Source organism: Notamacropus eugenii, chromosome 3 (genome assembly GCF_028372415.1).
Source record: "Notamacropus eugenii isolate mMacEug1 chromosome 3, mMacEug1.pri_v2, whole genome shotgun sequence".
Taxonomy (NCBI): Eukaryota; Metazoa; Chordata; class Mammalia; order Diprotodontia; family Macropodidae; genus Notamacropus; species Notamacropus eugenii.
This window is the reverse complement of record NC_092874.1, coordinates 105,157,499-105,180,850: the sequence shown is the minus strand read 5'-3', so window position 1 is coordinate 105,180,850 and position 23,352 is coordinate 105,157,499. Positions and strand designations below refer to the sequence as shown.

At 37.9% G+C, this 23,352-nt stretch overlaps 1 protein-coding gene and 1 long non-coding RNA gene across 2 annotated transcripts in view; one reads left to right on the top strand and one right to left on the bottom strand.

Annotated features, from left to right (window-relative positions):
* The window catches only part of LOC140533127 (uncharacterized), a 62,783-nt gene extending 47,030 nt beyond the window's left edge, over positions 1–15,753 (bottom strand). The window contains exon 1 of the long non-coding RNA XR_011976808.1: positions 15,672–15,753. This is a non-coding gene — a long non-coding RNA (uncharacterized lncRNA). The remainder of the gene's footprint in view (positions 1–15,671) is intronic.
* On the top strand, positions 12,159–16,519 carry PIP (prolactin induced protein). Its single transcript, XM_072652493.1, has 4 exons — positions 12,159–12,323; positions 13,469–13,574; positions 15,711–15,828; positions 16,288–16,519. Exons 1-4 carry the CDS (start codon positions 12,226–12,228, stop codon positions 16,413–16,415), a joined length of 450 nt encoding a protein of 149 aa, XP_072508594.1. The 5' UTR covers positions 12,159–12,225; the 3' UTR covers positions 16,416–16,519.
* The last annotated feature ends 6,833 nt before the right edge of the window (positions 16,520–23,352 follow it).

Below are 23,352 nucleotides of genomic sequence, written 5' to 3'. Positions count from 1 at the left end.
TCTGGGTAGGCTGAGACTAGTGGGTCTTGAGACTAAGCATCCTGAACTGTAGTATGGATAAAGCCAATTGGGTGTGTCCACACAGAGTCCATCATGGTGAGGCCCCCTCCCCAAGAGAGGAGGTCCACAGCAATCTGCCAAAGAAGGGGTAAACATATCAACACTGGGGGAAAAAAAAGAATAAAACTTCCATGACAATAATGTTAGGATCAGTCTATGAGTACATGCTGCACTTCCTGATCTAATGAGACAGTGAGGACCAGACTAAACAATAATAATATTAATAATAACAGTAACAATACATTTATTGGAACTTTAGAACTGGAACCTAACAGTTCTGTCATCAAAGATCAATGTATGCAAACTTGGAAGGCAACAAGTTGTGTGATTGTGTACAAGTCACTTGGACTAACCTCAGTTTCTTCATCTGAAAAAAGAGGATGATAATAGGACTTACCTCACAACATTGTTTTGAAAATCAAATGAAATCACACATACAAAGAATTTTGTCAATGAAAAATTGAAGAAAAAGAAGAAGGAGGAGGAGGAGGTTTTTGTTCACCTTACTCCTCAATGTGTACTCTTTGATCTAGTGACAGGCATAAGACCCTCCACTTTTCAGGTCCGGGCATTCTCTCTGGCTGTTCCCCACTCCCAGAACAATCTCCCTACTCATCTCTGCCTACAGAATTCCTTGGATTCCTTTAAATCTCAACAAGGTTTCTACAGAAAACCTTTCCCAACTTCTTAATTCCAAGACATCCCCTCTTTTAACTATTTCCTATTTGTCAAGGCTGTAGTTTATTTGCAGATATTTGTTGGTTTAATGTCTCCCCAATTAGATTTTTGAGCTTGATGAGAGCAGACATTATTTGAGAGCAGGGGCACTGGAAAAACAGCCTATCTAGGATGTTCTGACTCTAATCTGTAACTTCTTCTACCCTCTCAGCTTTTTAATTTCTTTTGGTCTGCCACTATCCTTTGTCTGCACTTTTCTCACCACCACCGAGAGTGCCACCAATACTTAGCAATATAGTAACTAGGGAATGTATTAGAATAAATTTTCTTTTAATTATTTGAAGTTAGTGTCTCCAATTTCTCCAAATACCAATTAATGGTCCATCTTCCCTTGCTGTATTCCTCAACCACATTTCAACATGAGGTCTTGAATCTAAAAGTCAGATAGTAATGCCAAGGCATAGACATAGCATGTACTCCCTCTCCAGAGCTCGGAGATCAGTTCTCCAGGCCTATCCAAGCTACCCAGAGAATATGAACATGCCAACTGTCTAGTATGAAGTTGAGGAACCAGTATAATCCAATGACATCTGAGACCAACAGATCCTGAAGTCTAAGAGGCCATTGTTAGGGGAAAACTGAGGAAATCCGGATAATTGATCTCATAAAGATGAAGGAAGGAAACAAACATTAATTAATCTTCCTTGTACATTGTGCTAAGTGCTGTACAAATATTACCTATCACATTTGATCCTGACAACAACCCTAAGAAGTAGTTGCCATTATTATGCCCTGTTTTACCACTGAGGACTGAGGCAAAAGGTTAAGTGACTTGCTTAGGGTCACACAACTAGCAAGTGCCTCAGGTCAGACTTGAAAATAGTTCTTCCTGGCTGCATATTCAGCACTGTCTCCACTGTACCTGTAAGATGCTACAGTATGGCAACACAGTGGAAAAGAATAAGAATGTATGTATCTATTCCTGCCCAACAAACTGATCTCAGAGCCAACATCTCCTGTCTTTAGATGGCACAGTTACAAGTCAAAGTTTTTGGGGTTTTTTAAAGAAATTCTAGGTAGTCCTATATACATCTCATCAAAACTAAAGAATACTCCCCATTACATTCCTATTCTCCTGAAGGAAAGAATCTGGAAAGCTTAAGAAACATATGAGGAATATGCTAAAGCATGAAATAATAGCCTTATGGGGCAGCAAATGCTTATTGTGCTATTATATTAGTCTACCTCAGGCCCTGGACATTGCAGTGTTCAAAGGGTCACATGGATCAAAGTACAGTAAAATAACACTATGCACTTTCCTTTACAGTTCATGTAAAAGGAAAGGCTTTCCAGAGAGAATACTCAGAGATATATCCATCAGAACATAAGAAATGAAATGTTCTCCCTCATATCAGTCCAAAGTACTTGCAACCAAAGAAAATTTAGCTAAAACTCTTTAGCAGAAAATGATTAAAAATGGGCTGAAATTTATACAGTCTCTTGGATTCACAATCATGTACTTTAGTGCATAATCTCATGAGCCCCACAACAACCCTGGGAAATTCATGCTACATTCATCATCATCCCTATTTTATAGATGCTGAAGCTGAGATCCAAAGAGTTAAAGTGACTTGTCATAGTCACACAGCTAAGAAGTATCAGAAGTGACAATTGAAATTGAAATTGAAGTCAGGATTTCCTAACTCCAAGACCAACATTTTGCTTGCCAAACCACCCTGTCTTAGTGCATTGTTTATTGATGGAGGTAATAAAATGAGAGGCTCTGTTCATATATTTAGGGTATAAAAGTCCTACTGAGGGATAAAGAAAAAGCTTCTGAAGGTATATTATTGGGGAGGGATCTTATAAAAGTTGCATTCAAAAACCAAAAGGAGACCTTGAGTGAGGAGAATGGCTACACAATTCCAATGTGTAAAAATGAAAGGATCATAGGAATCAGCTACTCAAAGCTGGAAGACCTTAGTGGCAGGAATAGAAGAATGGACTACTTCAGGAGATAATGGATTCCTCCTCTTCAAGCAGAGAATGGATGACCACTTTTCAGATGTGTTATACAAAGAATTTTGTTTAGATATAACAAAGATCTTCAATGTCCCTTACAGCTCTTAGATTCTAAGATTCCATTCCTTTGAACGGTGAGGATTCCATAAAAATAAACTCTTACATGATCATAGGGAGTCATCTGCAGTTGCCCTGATCAATATCTTGCCACTGGGCTCAGAGAGCTCTGGAAGAGAAAGTGAGGCTGGTGACTTTGCACAGACCCCCTCCCCACTTAAAAGCAATTCATTCACAAATCGTGGCATCATCTTCCTGCTGCCATGGAACTCTTCAAGAAGACACAGACAAAAAGAAGAAAACAACACAATCATAGATTTTGAGCTGTAAGGGACATTAGAGGTCATCATGTCCATCTTTACAGATAAGATAATATAGGAATAGAGATGTTAAGTATCTTGGCCATGGTTACATGAAAAGTGTTGTTACATCCCCAAGTTTTCTTGACTTCAACTCCAGTACTCTTGACAATTTCATCCTGTCTCCAAGGTAGTCTTGCATGTGTCCCTAATCCCAAAGACTTATGTCTGGTGACAGTGGTCTGCAATCAACCTTAGTTCCAGATACTTATTCATATATAAGTTTTGAAACTGAAAGTTGATGACCAGAAGAACAATTCATACAAGAACAACGTTGTAAAGACGAATAATTTGGATAGACTTAAGAACTTTGACCAATGCATGACCAATCATGATTCCAGACTCCTGATGAAAAACTGCTCTTCTCTCAATAGAGAAGTGAGGGACATAAGAACCAGAATCAAGGTACTGTTTTAGATGCAGTCAATACAATAATTTGTTTTGCTTGATTATGCATATTTAATGATAAGACTTTTTTCTTAATAGGCTGAGAAGTGGGAGAGGAAGAAAATGCATCCTTGTTCATTGAAAAAATAAAAATTAGTTTTAAAAAAAAGAAAGTCAATGGTTCCACATAGTTGTTGAAGCCCACTCATCGAGCACAGTGTCTAACACATAAAAGGATCCTAATCAATGCTTGTGTTCTGCTTGTTGTTGATGGAATTTGAGGATAAAAATGACAGTGTCTCAAAGTCATATATCTAACCTACCATTTCATTGGACACACTTTCAGAAATGTGGGAACAGAATTATTACAAGTAATGTTTAGGTCACTAATTCAAATGTGATTCAGTACACTCCCCCTGACATTTTCACAGATTAGATCAGGTTGTCAAATATTGTCATTAAAACTAGGGAAGAATAAGATTCCACAAGGGGCCATGAAGCCCCAGAACTGTTTGTGCAACGATTAACTTGACTTTTTCATGATCACTTGAGTGATCCTTCTGCTCTGAAAATTGCCTCTCAAAGTCAATGTCTGGCCAAACAATCCCCTCTATAAAACAGGGATCTCAAAGTAGAAGGCATTGGAAGGCCAGTCTTGTAAGAAACTTCTTCTGGGCATTTGCCATTAAAATTGTGTAAAGAAGGTTGGCAACTAAAGTTGGCTTGAGACTAAAGCTAAATTAAGGTATATGAGCCCAGTTTATCTTGGGTAACTGTCTTTTCCTTTGAGATTGTGAAATATACCTGCCATCATTTCAAAGGAAGATTAATTGCCTCATTTATTCTACAAATATTTATTGAGAACATACTAAGTACAGAGCATTCTTCTAGGGTGCAGAGAAAGGAATAAGGCAAGCTCTTTTCTCTCAAAAATCTGACAGAACTAAGGGAAATGAGAACTACACAGAAATAGCTATAATAAAAAGGCTCAACATTCTCAGAACTACATATGAGATATAGAAAAAATACTCAAGAGAGTGAGAAATCACTTCTGATTGCAATAATCAGGGAAAAATCTGGAGATTATTAAATAGATTTAATAAAGATAATCCAGGTAAAAAGGTGATAAAGACCAATAATTGGGTGAAAACACTGGGAATAGTAAAGAAGAAACATCTGTATGAGGCATTTCAAAGAAAGAATAGAAAGATATTGGGGTAGGAGGGAGGAAAAGGAATCACAATTGCCTAGGGTTTTAAACGTTGGTGACTGGGAGAAAAATGAAATACACATGAAAAACTCAGAAAGAGAAATGATTTTTAGTGAAGGTGATGAATTCAGTTTGAGACATTTTGAAATCTGAATTCTAGCAAAACCTTGAGGTAGAAGTACATGCAATAACTTGGATATTTCAGACAAATGACCACACTACAAAAAGAGGCAATATAAAGGGGAGATTGCTGTTCCTGGAGTCAGGAAGACCTGAGTTCAAATCCAGCCTCCAACACTTAGTTGATGGTTCTAGGCAAGTCACTTAACGCACTGTACCACAGTTTCCTCATCTGTATAATGGGCAAAACAATAATGCTTTTTTCCAAAAGTTGTAAGGTTAAAATGAAATCATATGTGTGAAACACTTTGCAAACTTTAAAGCACTATATAAAAGGAGAAACAAAACCCTCATTAAGACATGCATAAATACCATTACCAGACCTTCAAATGGATTTCTTCTTATTTATTTAAAAAATGGGGCCATATAGAAAAGGGAAATAGCAATATTATTGCCACACGCAAACAGAAAGAATGAAGGCAAAATTGTTGCATCATTTAAAAGAAAAGACACAAGATAGAAAAGATGGAAATACAGTACAAGTTTGAAAGCAACAGTGAATTTGTTACACACCTTATAAAAATGCCAGCTACATAACAGATATTTACTGATTCAGATATAATCATCTTTTTCTTTTCTACTGTATACTGAAAAATTCATTTTTTTCTTGTGTTGTTTAAGTACATCATAAAAATAAAATTATAAAAATGCAGTCAAAGTAAAACAAAAAACCAAACCATGAAGAGATAGAAATAGAAATTCAAAATAACTACAGAAAGTATAAAATATTTGAGAGCATACTTACATATGGTACTACATTCATTTAGTACTCATAAGAACTATATGAATACAACTATAACGCACTCCTTATGAGAATGAAGAAAACATAAATAAATGGATAAATACAAATTGTTCATGATTAGACTGTCAATACAAAAAACTTAATAATATTATTTAAATTAATTAATTTATATAATGTCATACTCATTGGACTACCAAGAGTATAGATTTTAGAACTAGAAAAAAAATAAAAACAAAATTTATCTGGAGGAACCAAAGGCCAAGAATCTCAAGGAAATTAATGAAAATAAGAAGGAAGAAAGCTTAGTAGTTTTGTATTTAAGAATAGACAACAATAAACATCAAAAGTATTCGATACTGGGTATCAAATTGATATGTGACACTGCTTAAAAAATCAATCATTAGAATAATCTAGGTACACAATATGCAAAAAAACCCAACATAATGGTATAATATTTAATAAACCCCCATACTCTAGTGAGAGCGGTTGGTTCAGAACTCTCATGTGCTTCACAACCTGTCAGTGTATCAAATTCTACAGTATGAGACATCAATGCATATCTTATAAGTATTAGAATAAATATGCTTTTTCTCTATTATTTTAAGCTTTAAATCTCTTAAGATTCACTAGAAAATACTAATAGTAGTGACACATCAACATATGATAATACATAGACCTATCAAAGAGATTCAGATTCTACTGGGCATGCCACACTTAGGTTCAAACATTACTAGACAATATTTACTGCATCACTATAACAAATAGTCACCTCTTTCAACTAGTCCCTGTGATATGTGTGTGTGTTTGTGTGTGTGTGTGTGTGTGTGTGTGTGTGTGTTCCACAGGGAGTTCCTAGCCAATTACTACAAATTGATTATTCAACTAGAGTTCTTAGCCTTTTTTTGTTTCATGAACTCCTTTAGTATTTCCATGAAAGCTGTGGGTCTCTGAATAAACACTTTAAAAGAATTTTTTTAAAAAAATATATACATTTATGAAGAAAACCAATTACATTAAAGTACAATTAAAAAAAAAAAACCAGTTCATAGACCTCCCCCCATCCCAGGTTAAAAACTCTTGATTTAGATCAGAAACATCAGCTTCATTATGAGATTTTGAGAAATCTCCATTTGCTGGGGAAATAGTCTCAAAATGCTATTGGAGGACCTTATTGGGTGAGTTTCTGGAACCTGTAGTCATCTATTTTCTGTACACAAGTGCCACCTTTAAGAAAAAACTGCATGAATTCATGTTTCAGTATCTTGATGTGTATATTCTATGTAATCAGGAAATGGCTAGACATAAACATTTCCCCAAACAGAGAGAAGCCCTTAAGAGGCCTTTGGAGCATGTCTGTTTACCCAGGTAATATTGTTTACACATTAGTTTACTGAAACATGAAGGTAGCAGGGGAAGAAAACTACTTTCCCTCTCATCAGTTCAGTTCATAATGTCCTTGATGTGAGTCAATTGAGATCTTCACCCTTTGGACACAGCAGGTAATAGCAGGTGATAGGTGCTGTCTCTCCATTTTTAAAGACATAGCAGCCAAATGAGGCTACTCCCACCTAGATGACTGGCAATACAGTACTCCATGACAGAAAATCTGAGCATGCCTATATTCAGGTTAGTGAAAGGAGGTACCCAGAAGATAAAGTTAAGAACTCATTCAAGATGTGATACTTTTAATCAAAAAGTTTTTGGGAAATGCACTATATATGTAAAAAACAGTTTATTATTTTTTAAAGTAAATTTATATGTAACTTCCCAAAATGACAATACTACGAAAGTTCAGAGAAAAAATACTTTGGGAAAGCCTTGAGAAGGAGAGACTGACTAAGCTGAGCCTTAAAGGTTGAGTAGGATATGAACAAATGGAGAAAAGAACATTATAAGCAGGAAGAAGACATACAGGTAGGAATAAGTGTACATGCTCACGGAACAGAAAGAAAAGCTTAGCAAAAAAGAAGGGCTCAAATTGAGCAGAAGTACAAAACAGTTGATTTGGAAGAATAGGCCAAAATCTGTAGCCAGTGTGCAAACATTATTCTGAATGCAACAATGAGCCATTGAAGATTATTTAACATTATCTAACCTAAAATATTCCCAAAGGACTCTTGAGGCTAAATGCCATCAACATCCAAAGAAAAAACTATGGAAACAATGAAGAATGAAGCAGACTATTTTTCTCTTTGATGTGTTTTCTTTGGGTTTAGTTTTCCTTATGATTTCTCCCACTTGTTTTAATTCTTCTGTGCAACATGACTAATGTGAAAATGTGTTTAATAAGAATGTAAGTGTAGAACCCATATAAGATTACATGACATCTCACAGAGGGAGGGGGAAGGAAGGGGGAGAAAATTCAAAACTTATGGACACAATGATTGAAAACTAAAAACAAATTAATTACATTTTTAAAAATAGTTAAATGTGGACATGATGAGGGAGAATCAGGAAAGATTATTTGGGGAGAAAAGACATTTGAGCTGAGTCTTGAAAAGGGGTTTCCACAGGTAAAGATTGAAGCTTCTTAATAACAAGCCTATGTTATTTCTATCCTTACACCCTATCCCCACTACCATGTGGTTCACACAGTAATCTCACAACTGTTAGTGCAACAGAATAGAAACTAGAGGAAATCAAACATTTGAATGTGAGAGAACGCCCTCTACCACTGCATCAAAGTCCATCTTCACAGCTTTCAGATTCTACTTCTATGTACCTATTCTATCTGTAGTTGAGGAGTAGGTACAACTATTTGGTCAATCCAAATATGCTTATAAGACAGGCTTGCAGACATTCATTGCATGCTTGGAATTTTAGGATTTCAATTCAGTTTCAGCAACCATTTATTAGATTCCTTATATGTGAAAGATACTGTGATAGGAGTTGGAGATAGTAAAACAAAAATCAAAAGAGTCCCTGTCCTCAGGAAGCTTACATAATACTAGGAGACACAACACCTGACTTGATAAACAAATCATGATAATATGAGGAGGGGGTAGCACTAATAGGGAGGGAGATCAAGGAAGGCTTCTTGGAGAAGGTGGCACATGAACTCAGCACCGACATATCAGTTAAGATCCCATCTTCCTTTGGAGGTTTTCACTACTCATCTTTAATTCTAGGGCTTCCCATCTCTCAATCATTTCCTATTTTTCCTGTATATGGCTTGTTTGAATACATATTTATTTGTCATGTCCTCCTTTGGATTGTGAGTTTCTTGAGGGCAGAACTTGTCTACAGCTTCTTTGTATACCCCCAATACATAGCATAGTGCCAGAAATATGGTAGACACTTAAGAAATGGTCATTGGTTAACTGACTAACTGAAGGAAGCTAATTATTCTTAGAGATCAAGTTAAGGATAGAAAACATTCCAGGGAAGGTGGACAGCCCAAGCAAAGTTATAGCAATGGAAGATGGAATTTCACTTACTAGGAACAGCAAGTAAGCTAGTTTGGATACAATAGAATGGTAAAAGACGAATCATTTGAAATAAATCTAGGAAGGTAAAAAGACATAGATTGCAAAGAATTTAAAATTACATCTCATTTACATTTTAGAGACAATAGGAAACCATTGAAGTTTCTTGCACAGGGCTGAATTTGTGCATTAGGAACATTGTTTTGGCAAATAGGTAAAATAAAAGAAGGAAAATAGATATCAGAAACAGGGCTAAGTAGGTAGCTCTCTCACTAGGCTAGGCAAGAGTGACGAGGGTCTAAACTATGAGAGTAAACTACAGAGGAAAAGATATAGATGGAAGAGGGGGTCAAATCAACAAGACGTCAACTTATTGGAAAGGGAAATATTGGAAGATAAAAAGAAAGATTGAGAAGGGGCAAGCATAAGTTTAGAAGAAGAAGAGGGAGGTCTGAGGAGGAAGAGAAGATGTTCTGTTTTGTATAGCTGCAGTATAAAATACCTAGGAGACATCTAAATGTAGTTCAAGCAAAAATATGGGCACTGGATAAATAGATTTGAGAGTGGACGATAATTTCAGAAATGTGAGGTGACAAGATCACCAAGACAGGATGTAAACAGAAAGAACAAGACGAGGGATACTTTGGTGCACCCATGATTAAGGATGACAACATAGATAATAAGCCAGCAAAGGACACTAACAAGGAGTAGTTAAAGTCACCAAGCAACTATTTGAGGCCAGATTGCAAATTGGGCCTTCCTGACTCCAGTCTCCATTCTCTTTCCACTGGGTCATCTAGTTGTCTTTCTTTAAGATGCAACACTATGGTGATGGAGAAGAAAAGATTAGGAACAAGGAAGGAATATAATCAGAGGGAAGAGAAGATATCCATGAGAGGCAAGTGATCAGCAATGCCAAAACTAGCCTAAAGGTCAAGAAGGATGTGACCTGACAAAAGTCTTAGGATTTTGTAATTAAAAGATCTTTATTAAAAATAAAGACAGAAGACTCAGTCAAGATATGAGGATGGGAAATGAGATTACAAGGTTGAAGGACTGAGCAGGAAATGAGGTTATTGGGGAAATGAATAGTCATGACTTCTTTAAGGAAGGAGATATGTAGAGGTGATACTTTGAGGGAAATGGTAGAGTTCATTGAACATTATTTATGGATATGAAACATGTGGCTTTGTTTGGAGGTACCAAGGAAGGAGGTGGCAAATAAGAGATTTGGAACATGAAATGGAAATGCTGAGTGGGGTAGGACTAATCTAAGGGGGAAGCTCCCAAATAAAATAAGGGAATTAAAGACACAAGGGATTTCCACTCAAAAAAGTTTGGCTTAATTCACATAGAGAGAAAACAATAGGCGAATGAAAACACCTGTCGTATAGGCAAGGATAAAAACTTGGATAGATAGACAGTTGAGTTAATCTATCAGTGCCCATAACTCAAACAGAAACCACAGATGAAAAATTAGCTAAGGCCGAGATTAAATAGGAGGAAGAAAGCTGGATGGCTTCCATTTGGTAAACTATTTAGGACTTCCCAAAGTCCCAAGGTGACCCTTGAAACAAACAAAAATGATTCTTTTAACAATTATAGTCCTTGAGTGAAGCTACATGGCCATAAATCATGGGATACCACAAGCAGCAAGCAATTTATTGTAGATGGCAGAAATAGCAAGAGAGTTATATTATGAATGTAAATGGATTACAGTCTATTCTGAATGACATATGCATGAAGTGGCATAAAAGACATGGCATTTGATCAGAAAAGATCATGATCCACTCAAATGGTGAGAATGAGGAATATCAAATGGATAGCATGAAGGTTACATTGTTATTCACACAAAACCTTGAGTGAACATTAAACAATGAACTCTTGGCAAGACAAGCACATTGTATTTATGGCAAGGCAAGCATTTGCATTGAACAAGAACGGATGAATTTTGACATAATGAATTTAACATATATGAGATTATACATCTGTCAAAGTAGAGAAGTCAGTCCAAAGAGCAAGGTATTGGTGCCCTTTCTTGGACCACTGAAGAGATAATCTAGGGCTATAATTCTCAACTGCCAGTGTCCCCTAACTAGAAAAGACCACACCTCTTGGGAGATTGGAGTGAGAGTTTGAGGGTGGACAAAATAAACAGACATAAGATATTAAAAGTCATTGTGATCAGTAGGACTTAGAATGATTTCATTAGAGTAATGGTCAAGGTCAAATTATCTTCCAAGCTTGGCACTGCCTGGGATTGGAAATTCTACAGAAAAAAAGCAGAGATTGTATCCACACAGAGGTTCACCACATGGAACCTACTACACATGGAAAACAGAGTAGGCACTGGTCACTGGAAGCAGCCCCTCATAACTCAAGAGCAGGATAAGAAAGGAAAAGTATGTGTTATGATAACAAAAATCCCTAAAGATTAGCCCATTATGGGAACAAATAAAGAGAAAATGTTCTAACATACAGCATCTGGAGAGCGTCTTTGTGTGAAACTTAAAAATGGATGACTTAAAGAAGACAGAAAAGACTCTCCCTGGATGAAAAACTGTAGGTTATAAGAAATGAGAGGAATCTTAGAATTTATATAGTCAAACTTCCTCATTTTACAGGTAAGGAAATTGAGACCCAGAGAGTTCAAGATCATACAACGAGTAAATGGCAGAATATGAACAAAAACCCAGATCTTCGATTTCCCAGTCCATTGACTTTTCTGTTATGACATTTCTACTCTCCCATGACTGACAAAAGGAGAAAAGTCCTACTTATAGGAAGTAGGTGAGTAGCTGTCCTTTTTCTCAAGGTCTCCTATAGCCTAAGGACTCTCTGACACTGAGAAACAAGGAAGGACAATGCTAATCCTTACCAGGATGGTATCATTCCAATGACAGTGTATGTTGACTTTTTTTTTTTCCTACAGAAAAACAAACCTGATGGCAACAAGGGCAGATCAGGAGGAGTCAGGGTAGGCAGGCAAACCTGATTGACTCTTTATCCTTCCCAACTGCTCTTCTACCTTCCTCCTCTGACTATAAGTAGTGGCCCCATCTAGGATCCCAGCTGGCTTGGACATCACCCTTTTGATCCTACAAGATGCCTCTTCTCCAGGCACTAGTGAGATGCAGCATTACTGCCTTGTTCCTGAGTCTCTGCCTACAACTAGTCACCGGACAAGATGATGAATATGATAAGTAAGCCACCCCTCACACTGATACCATTTCATTGTCTGTCAGGAAGAACTCACCTCCCAACCTGGGAATTTCACATCTTCTCCTGTGGGGACTTATTTATCCACTGGGTACCTATTTTCCAATGCCTCGATTCTATACATCCCCAGTGGAAACTTTTTCTAACCCATAGATAGGTGAATCTTTGTCCGAGCCCCAGAAATTCTTTACCTAGTCTCTGATGGTCTCAATAGCCCCACATAGAAACAGGATTTCCTGGATAAAGTGTGAAGTGAGCTACAGGCCTGTTCTTCATTCTCAGACTTCTTATTCCTATCCTGTGCCTTAATTTCCACCCGACCTGAGAACCCATCAAGTCTCCTGTCTTTTCATCAGGAAAGGAGAGGAAGAAGGGCTATGGAAAGAGAAAATCATTGCTCTCCTTACTCACTAAAACTCACATCTGGGGTGTTTACTTGGAGCCTGAAATTGGGAGAAAAGGGGGCATTTTCCTACTATCTCTGGTTTGTTTGGTTTTGTTTCTACATAATGAGTGTTTCTACATCTCAGATCCTTGGCCTGAGGACAGCTCCTAACAGCACTACTCTTTTAATGTGGGAATCCACCTCAGAATTCAGGGTAGCATTGAGTGGGCTGAAGAAGAGGATTACATATCCCAGGAGTCTTGACCCTTAGTCAGCAATTATCTTTTGGCTAGTATAGCCACAGAGAAGAGAAAACATGAAAGTACAGTTTTGTGGGAAGTAAGAAAATGATCAGGCACCATATTTATTTTGTATCTTTCCCAGGATAATATGGGGCTAGTTTGGGGGACATAGAGAAAAGAAAAGAATTACTCCATAGTCAAGGTATTTGCTATCTGGTCAGCAACTGAACAACCACTTTGATCGAACAGACCAACACAACTTTCTCTCTGGACCTCAGTTTCCTTATAGTGCCTGGGATTAAGGATTACTACAGTAAGAGTCCCAAAGAGGAAAGGGACTCATATCCTTGAGATTACTCTATTTATTCTTTGAACTTTCACCCTCTCCCTCCTCCATTCATCAGATTTATCTATTCCTTTACCATTTCCTGAGGCCATTGGTTAGCAGAGGTTATAAGGATTATCAGAGAGATGACTTGATTATCTATTTCTCCATTACTAGCCGGAAGCCACTTATTGTGCAGATGTCTCCATTACCAACAGCTAAAGTAAATGAAACGAGGGAACTAAGATGTAATGTTTCAACTCAACTGAAAGAATGTGTGGCGGTGAGTATGGGACAGACTTCACTCAGCTTCAAGGAGGGGGATGAAAGAAGAATGAAGGAAAGGGAGAAAAAAGGAGAATGGGAAGAAAGAATGAAGACATGTAGGGAGAAAAAAAAGAGAAGGGAGAGGGAAATCTCAAAAGTCAAAGGAGTAAGAATGAAGAGTCCAGACATCCATGCCAGAGAGATGGAGTGAGCGTCATGGTCACTGATGAAGGGAGTACCTTAAAAAGAACCATCACATTTTGTAACACACCATGAAAGTGGAAGTAGATGATGTGAAGGGTGGAGGGACATGAATTGGAGGGGGAGGGAAGGATATAAAATGTATTTTTGACTAGAAGGACTTTCTTTTCAGAGAAATGTTTCTCCCACCCAGTGATACTAGCAACCAAACTTTCCTTTTTCTGCCTACCTAGGCATAGGGACAGATAAACAGCAACCAACCACACTGATGCCTGAAGTAATATCAGGAAAAACTAAATGGGGCCAAATTTTTCTATGGAAATCTTGCCCTGTGTAAGACATTTCCCATGTCCTTGATGTCTCAAAAGACACCTCATAACTGTGTGGTATTAGAATACACTGCCCATGTCTCAATGATAATTACTTCTTTTCTGTATTCTTTCATCTCAGGGAGTTTTCTCTCTGTTGTTGTTCAATTGTTTCACTCATGCTTGACTCTTCATGTCCCAATTTGGGGTTTTCTTGACAAAGATACTGGAGTGGTTTGCCATTTCCTTCACCATCTCTCTTTATAGGAGAGGAAACTGAGACAAACAGGGTTAAGTGACTTGCCCAGGATCCCACAACTAGTGAATGTCTGAGTCCAAATTTGAATTTAGGAAAGTGAGTCTTCCTAACTCCAGGCCCAGTACTCTATCCACTATGTCACGTAGTTATCCCAATAAAAGATAGTCTAGAGCACTCTCCAGATATTATGGACAATTTAACAGTGGATTTCCAGAGATTGCTTCTAGTAACTTCAGGGCTAATGCAAATAAGTGAAGAGCACTGGATTTGGAGTCAGAGGCCATGGATGCTTAGCACTTCAATGGATGTGTGTATGTGCATGTATATATGTGTGTACATGTTTTGGTGTGGGGGTGGGGGCGTGAAGGACGGAGAGAGAGACAGAGAAAGACAAAGACAAAGACACAAGCAACTTTAGGAAGTTACTTAACCTCTCTATTCCCCATTTTCCTTACCTGTAAAATGAGAAATCTGAATTATATGATCTTTAGTTTATCATCAAAACCAACTTTGAAAGAGGTAGTGACTCTGATCAACAAGATGATCCAACACAATTCCAAAGGACTCATGATATTAAATACTATTCACCTCCAGATAGAGAGCTGATAAATTCAGAATGCAGACTAACTCATATTTTTCACTTGCTTTTCTTTTCTGGTCATGGTTAATGCAGAAATTTGTCTTTCATGACTTCATATTTGTAATGAGTTTGTATTTATTGCCTTCTTAATGGGTGGGGGAAGAGTTGGGAGTATTTGTAGCTGAAAATAAAATAAAATTGATTATAAAAAAAAATTTTCACCTAGTTCTAGTCCCATCAAAGCTTCCATCTAGAGGTAAAGAAATGACACAAAGGTAGCTAGGTAACCCAGCAGATAGAGCACTGGACCTAGAGTCAAGAAGTCCAAAATTCTAATCTGGCTTCAGATACTTGTTACCTGTGAGACCCTGGGCAAGTCAGTTAACCTCTCATTGACTCAGTTCCTCCAAATGAAAAATAGGGACTACAACAGTACCTACTTCTCAGAGTTGTTGTGAGGATCAAATGAGATAATCTTTGGAAAAGTGCTTAGCACCATGTCTGGAATATAATAGGTGCTATCTAATACTTTATTCCCTTTCCTTCTCCTAAACCATGATTCTAGTGGAATTTGGGGACTGGTAGGAAGGAAAATAGGTTTCATTAATAATGTCAATTTCTAACCAGTACGTGCCAGCAGAGTTCCTCTCCTTATATGACTCCTTTATGGATGGCTGATCATCCCCTTCCCTCCCTTCATGGACTGCCAGCCTGCAAGTTTTCAGATTCATTGATTCTTCTTCTCATCTCTTCCTTCCTACTTACCATGACTTTTATGTATTTTCTCCACCTCTTTATTCCCAGATAAAGTTCTCTATTTATACCAGTCCAGACACCAGTTGTTCTCAGTTTTTCCAACAGGAAGCCTGTATATGCCCAGGGGACCCTCCAAGGAATTTCTTCTGGAATATATGCAGCCAACGTAAGAAAAGATTCATAGACGCTGGATGAGAGAGAGAGAGAGAGAGAGAGAATCAAAAGGAGTCTGGGGCAGAGGGCTATGCAAAAAGGAGAGGAGAAAGGCAGGAGATGCCACAAGGAAGGAAGATGAGGATCTACTGGAAATGGGGAAGAACAGCCTTGGCAACAGAATCTAAAGAATAGAATCTAGACTGCAGGCTCAGTTACACAGTTTGCATATGAGGTTTCCAAGAGGAGAGGGAGGGGGGAATTTGAGAGACCAGAAAAATGTGAGGCATTTGGGGGGAACTGAGTTTAGGAATGGCTAAATGGAGGTAAGCACAGACTAACAAAGTGTTTAATACATGGATTTTGTATGAAGGAATAAATGATATCTCGAAAAGGCGTACAGTAAATTGGGTTTTGACTGAGAAATGTTTCTAAAAGTTTTCAAATACCATCTCTACCTCACTTCTCCTAGGTACTGTAGCTACAGCCTGCTTGGCTGAAATTATTGATGACCGTGAAAGATGTTATCCAAACCTAAGTGTTGTTCCTACAGCTAGCAAAAGAAGTTATGCAATGGGAAAGTTCATTGTAACGAAATAAATTAAAATCCTGTTCTCCCACTCTCTGGCTGGTCACTCTATGAAGAGATGCCTTGGATCCCCATGAGGCCAATGTGGTTGTGAAATAAACATCCTACAATCTTCTCTGCCAGCCTGGGTTATTCTAATTATGTTTGGTTTGTTTTCTCCCCACAATACCTTCACTTACGCTTATGCCTTATAATAAAGTTAATTGATCACAAGAATGTTTTCCTTTCTTACAACACTGTGGATTTCTAGAATCTTGTCCTTTAAAAATACTTTCATAACTGGGTGCAGTGCTCTCTTTCTGTATTAGCTGCTGCTATGAAGACTGAGGCTGGTGAATCTCTTTGAAGTCTCAGGAGAGAGAAAAATCAAGTAGTACCACTTGATAACAGTCTAATGGGGACTAGAACAGGGAGCTGAATTTTGAATGAAAAGCATCTTAGATGCTTTGGATGCAGGAACTTTGACTTTGTTGTCTTCTTCTGACTGTATGTTTTTATTTTCCTTGTTACCAACAACATAAGAAAATATCTCTTCAACAAAATAAGTAAAAATCTAGAGTCTGTTTCTTTCCTTCTGTTTGCTCATTTTCCCAGCCAATTACTTGACTTTTGAGCTTTGTTAGGTGGAGGGCTCCAAAAACATCCTCTGCTTCAGCAGTGGCTAGTCACCTTGGGGCTCAGTCTGGGGCCTGGATGGGGCTAGGCTGGGACCATGCTCCCCTCTCAGCCAGGTGAGGGACCCTTGCCACTGACCTGTGAAGCTGTCTTTAGCATTGTGGGTTGTGGGGTCTGGAATCCACAGGAGCTGCCAGCAATTCAGTCCCCTGAGTCCTCCTCCCACTCCGATGGAGCCAGTGTGGCCCATGCCAAACTGTGCTCCACTCCCAGCCTGGTGCAATAGACCCTTCCTGTCGACCTTTCAGATTGTCTGGGCCTGGAAATTTGCTTCAGTCTGTCATTTTCTGACTTTTACTGCTTTAGAATTTGTTTAGAGTCATTTTACAAGATTTTTGTAGGGGTTTGGGGGGAGAGCTATAGCTGGTCCCTGCTTCTACTCTGCCATCTTGGCTCTGCCTCTGCAACAATAACATTGCAAAGACAAAGAATTTTGATAGACTTAGTAACTCTGATGAACACAGTGACCAGCGACAATTCTAGAGGACTGGTGAGGAAGAGAATGCCTTAAAAAGCAGAATGAGCCAAATGGAAATAGATGTTCAGAGCTCACTGAAGAAAATAATTATTTAAAAATTATAATGGAGCAAATGGAAGCTAATGACTTTATGAAAAATCAAGAAATTACAAAACAAAACCAAAATAATAAAAAAAATAGAAAACAACGTGAAGTATCTCATTGGAAAAACAATTGACCTGGAAAATGGATCCAGGAGAGATAATTTTAAAATTATTGAACTACCTGAAAGTCATGATCAAAAAAAGAGCCTAGACATCATCTTTCAAGAAATTATCAAAGAAAACTGTCCTGATATTTCTGGACCAGTGAGTAAAACAGAAATGAAAAGCATCTACCACTCACCTCCTGAAAGACATCCCAAAAGGAAAACTAGGAATATTGTAGCCAAATTCCAGAATTCCCAGGTCAAGGAGAAATTATTGCAAGCAGCCAGAAAGAAAAAATTAAGTATTGTGGAAACACAATTAAGATAACACAGGACTTAGCAGCTTCTACACTAAGGGATCACAGGGCTTGGAATACGATATTCCAGAGGTCAAAGGAGAAAGGATTAAAACCAAGAATCACTTACCCAGAAAAACTGAGTATAATACTTCAGAGGAAAAAAATGGAACTTCAATGAAATAGAAGACTTTCAAGCATTCTTGTTGAAAAGACCAGAGGTGAATAGAAAATTTGACTTTCAAATACAAGAAATCAAGAGAAGTATGAAAAGGTAAACAGGAAAGAAACCATAAGGGACTTGCTAAAGTTGAGCTGTTTTTATATTCCTACATGAAAAGATGATATTTGTAACTCATGAGACCTTTCTCAGTATTAATATAGATGGAGGGAATATATGTGTGTGTGTGTGTGTGTGTGTGTATGTGTGTGTGTGTGTGTGTGTGTGTGGAGAGGGAGAGAGAGAGAGAGACAGACAGACTGAGGTCACAGGGTAAGCTGAATATGAAGGGATGTTATGTAAAAAAGAAAATTAGGGTTGAGAGTAATGTACTAGGAGAAAGAGAAAGGGAGGAGAATGTATTAAACCATCTCACATAAAAGAGGCAAGATAAAGCTTTTACAACAGAAGAGAAGAAAGGGAAGGTGAGAGGGAATAAGTAAGCCTTCCTTTCACCAGATTTGGTTTCAGGAGGGAATAACACACACACTCAATTGGGTATGAAAGTCTGTCTTACCCTACAGGAAAGCAGAGGGGAAGGGGATAAGAGAGAGGAGGAAATAGAAGGGATGGCAGATTGGGGAAAGGGGTAATGAGAAGCAAACACTTTGGTAGAGGGATAGGGTCAAAAGACATAATAGAATAAATGGAGGGTGAGACAGCATAGAGGGAAATACAGTCTTTCACAGCATGACTGGTATGGAAGTGTTTTGCATGACTACACTTGTATAACCTTTATCAAATTGCTTGTCTTCTCAGTGACAGTGGGTGGGGAGGGGGGAACGGAGAGAATGTGGAACTCAAAGTTTTAAAAATGAATGTTAGAGGTTATTTTTACATGCAACTAGGAGATAAGATATACAGGCAATGGGATATAGAAATCTATCTTACCCTACAGGAAAATAGAAGGGAAAGCAATGGGGAGTTGGGGGGGTGAGGAGTGGTAGAAGGGAGGACAGATTGGAGGAAAGGGCAATCAGTATACATGCTGTTCTGGGGTGGGAGTAGGGAGGAGATGGGAGAAAATCTGAAATTTAAAATTTTGTGGAAATGAACGTTGAAAACTGAAAATAAATTTATATATATATAAAAAAAACAATTTTATTGTTACTATGTACATTATTTCCCTGTTCTTTCTACATCAGTTAATGTGAGTTTATATATAAGTTTATATGAGTTCTCCCAGGATTCTTTGAAATGGTCCCCTTCATCATTTCTTACAGCACAATAGTGTTCACGCACAAACATATATACACATGCATACATATGTATATGTGCACATGTATGCATGTCTATGTAAACATACATATATGTATATGATTTGAATAGCTTGTTCTAACATTCCTAATTGATCAGCAACTGGATAGAATTATTCAAATCATATATAATGAAGCTATGATTCCATCAATCTTTAAATCATGAATTCTCCCATGGTCTAGAGTGCCATAGAGCTGACAAAAACTCACAGTCTTTTTTTTTTTTTAGACTGAGTCTTACAGCACAAATGGTAGAGTGAAATGGGGCTGTGATTATTGGAGAAAATAGCCAACAATAAGAAATTCATCTATGACTTCAATAAACCATAGGTATGAGTTACATAGAGGCTTACTAACTTTCCTAGGGTCACACCGCTAGTAAGGGTCATAAGTGCAATTTGAACTTATACCTTCCTTTCTCCAAGCCCCACACCTTATCTATATGCACTGGTACACTGCTTCTATGCTCTCCTTCTCACTTCATCCAAACTGAGTTCATTCTCTGTGCTGCCTACAAAATCTATTTCCTTCCAAGATCAAATCACCAAACATTTGTCTTTTCCTAATTGCTCTCCTCTTGTCCTCCTATCTAAACATTTGTCTCCTTTATTTTTTTTATTGGTATCTAAACTCAGCACCATTTTGCTCATAGGAGAGAGAGAGATCTCTCCATATATTAACATATCTAACACATGACACAAAATTTCACATTATAAAACAATTTGCAATATTTCAATTGATCCATGACACCAACGACATGGACATCTCAACTGATTTGTACCTTCTTACTGAGTGGTATAGGTTTAGTGAAGACTTCTCAGATTGTAATTCTTCTCCCAGGGGTGAGGTAAGGCCTAAAGGCTCAAGGTTACAATATTTTTGGAATAGAATAGTTCCATATAAGGATATAAAACTGTGTAGTGTATTAGGGTCTCAATGATTGGACAAAACTCACATAATTCCTCGATGTCTTCATTTCAAAAAGGATTGGTTAGATTTCGTGTCTAGAATGTAAGATCATATTCTCAGCTAATGAAGATAATGGTCAGTGGGGGGAGGAGGGACTTGCGTTAGGGTCTATATAAGGTCACTTCTTGAGAATCGAATAAATCACTTTTCTGTCATCACTTTGAGAGGCCTCTGAGTAACTGATTTATGTAGGGACCTGAGCCATCCCACACATTACCATATGGTAGTCTTATGTATGTGCTCCCAAAATCCTTCACAAAAGGTCTACCTACTTTTTTCTAGGTCACTTAACATCTCATGGATGCCAGTCTAGCTCTGGATTTTTGTGAGGATCAAATAAGATAACATATGCAAAGTATTTTGTAAACCTGCTATGTACATGATAGCTAGTATTATTTTCATTATCATTATCTATTCATGAATCAATATACTTCCAAAGAGGATCTCTGCCTAATTCTCATGGGTACATTCAATGAAATATAAATCTAGATAGATATAGGGTGTCTTACATATCTAGTAACATGAAAGTAGATGCCAACCAATCATCACAACTAAACTTAAATCCTGTGAAAACTGAAAACACCTGATCTACTTTTTTAACCTTACATTTTTAGCTTGCCATCATAAGTATTAACAGAAAATCATTAAGCACTTTCCCTGAAAAACTCTTAGGATGATCCACCCATAAAAAGCATTTCTGGGAAGGATGACAGCCTAGATGGATGTGGGGAGCTGCTGCTTGCCTTATTCACTTTGAATTCAAATGTTCTGGTCTTTAATAATCCTGACTTTTACCTTTGAAAGACCACATCTGACCAACTTCTAACTCAACAAGCTTCCACCAATGGTTGGATGGGGATGAGGGTTGGGGGGAGGCATTATTTTTATAGACTGAGAATTAACTGGACAAAATCATTATTCACCTCTTTTTATGTTGGAGCTTTAAGTTTCAGCAAATTCAGAACAAATGTCACTGAGTTTGGGATATTCTAGAGCCTATGACATGGTGTTTGGTTTATACATTTCTAGTATGATTTTTTTTTAAAGCTCCTCTCTACCAGTCTTGACCACCTGAATATCCCTATACACCCTGGGCCTATTCTCCTGAATGACAAGTCACTGGCTGGGATCACCATTTCATGAGGGTACCCAACTATGCTCCCTCACTCCTAGCTCCATTCACTCTCTGTATTGCTCCAGTTTCTCACCAACAGCTTTCCCCTCTTGAATAACACACTCATCCATCCATCTATCTATCTATCTATCTATCTATCTATCTGTCTATCTGATATAAGAACCACAGAGTCATTTTGAACTCATGGACCACATCTCTCTATACCAAGCGTACAGGTAAACACTTACACATAAACAGATAAAGATGTGCAAACATATATACGTACATACACATATGGATGCATATACAAAGAAGATCCCCTAAGAAGATGTCCAGTTTTTGCTACTCTGGGCCTGTCTTCTCTAGCAGTCATTCAAGACCCATTAGCAGTATCCAAGAACTTCTAAGCCCTGAGCAGATACTCCATAAATTTACAAGAACAACAAATCCTATGGCCTAAGATTGTTGTCACATCTATCATGGATCCCTTGTATTCACTCATGGTGTCTGTCTCTCCACTTTCACCTCCAAATTCTCCCACCTTTCTTCCATCTAGTACAGTAGATCTAGCCACTCTTTTCCCTAAATTAACACACATAAGAGAGAATTTCCTAAGCTTGGAAACTCCCAGAAACCAAGAGGAATAATCCAGTACTAGCAACCCAGAAAAAAAATTCTTGCCCCCAAAATCTTTAGCACCATTAAGTGATTCAACATTAAAAATGAATATGGTTTTATCAAGGGGGTATAACATTAAACAAGTTGCTTTATGAGCTGTTTCCCCCTATTTGAATGTGAGCTCCTTGAGAGCAGGGATGATCTTAATTTTCTATTTGTAACATGAGAACCCAGCATAGTGCTTTGCACAGAGTGAGAATAAATTTCTTCCCCATTCTATTATTATTGAATCATAGAACAACAGAACTAGAAGAAAACTTAGAATTCACTTGCTCAAATTCCCTCATTTTGCATATGAGAAAACTGGATCCTCCTAAGTGTAATTTATACAACTTCCCACATAAAGTGAGTGGCAAAACTAGAACGTTAACCCCATCTCCTGTTCTTCCAAGGAACGATCTGAATACTTCCCAATTCAGTAGTTCTGCCTACCACCCCTTAGGTAAATCAAATACATACTTAGCTGCCTCCATGACCTTGTGTTTTGGCAGGGCACTCACAGCCTTATACAAATAAACAAGATAAGCAGCTCTATTTTGGCAAAATATGTTAAACCACTCAAAAGTTATTCACCAGTCTTAGGGTTTGAGAGCCTTAATTAACACATGAAGAAGTACTGCAAACTCATATAAATTATATATGATTATCAATAAGTCCCTTTTCACTTTGAATTCTTTAACCAGTTTTATTATGTTAATATACTTTGCATGAGTCAAGAAGGAAAAAAGCCATTTTGAACACAGTCTGAGTGAGTCAGTTTAGTTACTTTGATAAACTGGAATTTCCTTCCAGATGCTAGTGTGTGGGGTACAGAGACCTTTATCACTAAATCAGAGACTCAGAGACATTAACAGAAAGAACAGTTTGTTTATTGACTTCCTCAAGAAAGGGCTCCCTTAGAGCACCCAAAAGATGGCGCCAACAGAAGGGAGTGGAGGCATGTTCAGCTCAGCAGATTATATAAGTCCTAACCGAAATCCCTTACTCCCTAGCCCCCTTCCTCAGGGCTCACTGGTGCAAGCCCTGGGGGTACAATCTATTCGCAGCAATCTACCCCAGCAACAGAGAACAAAGA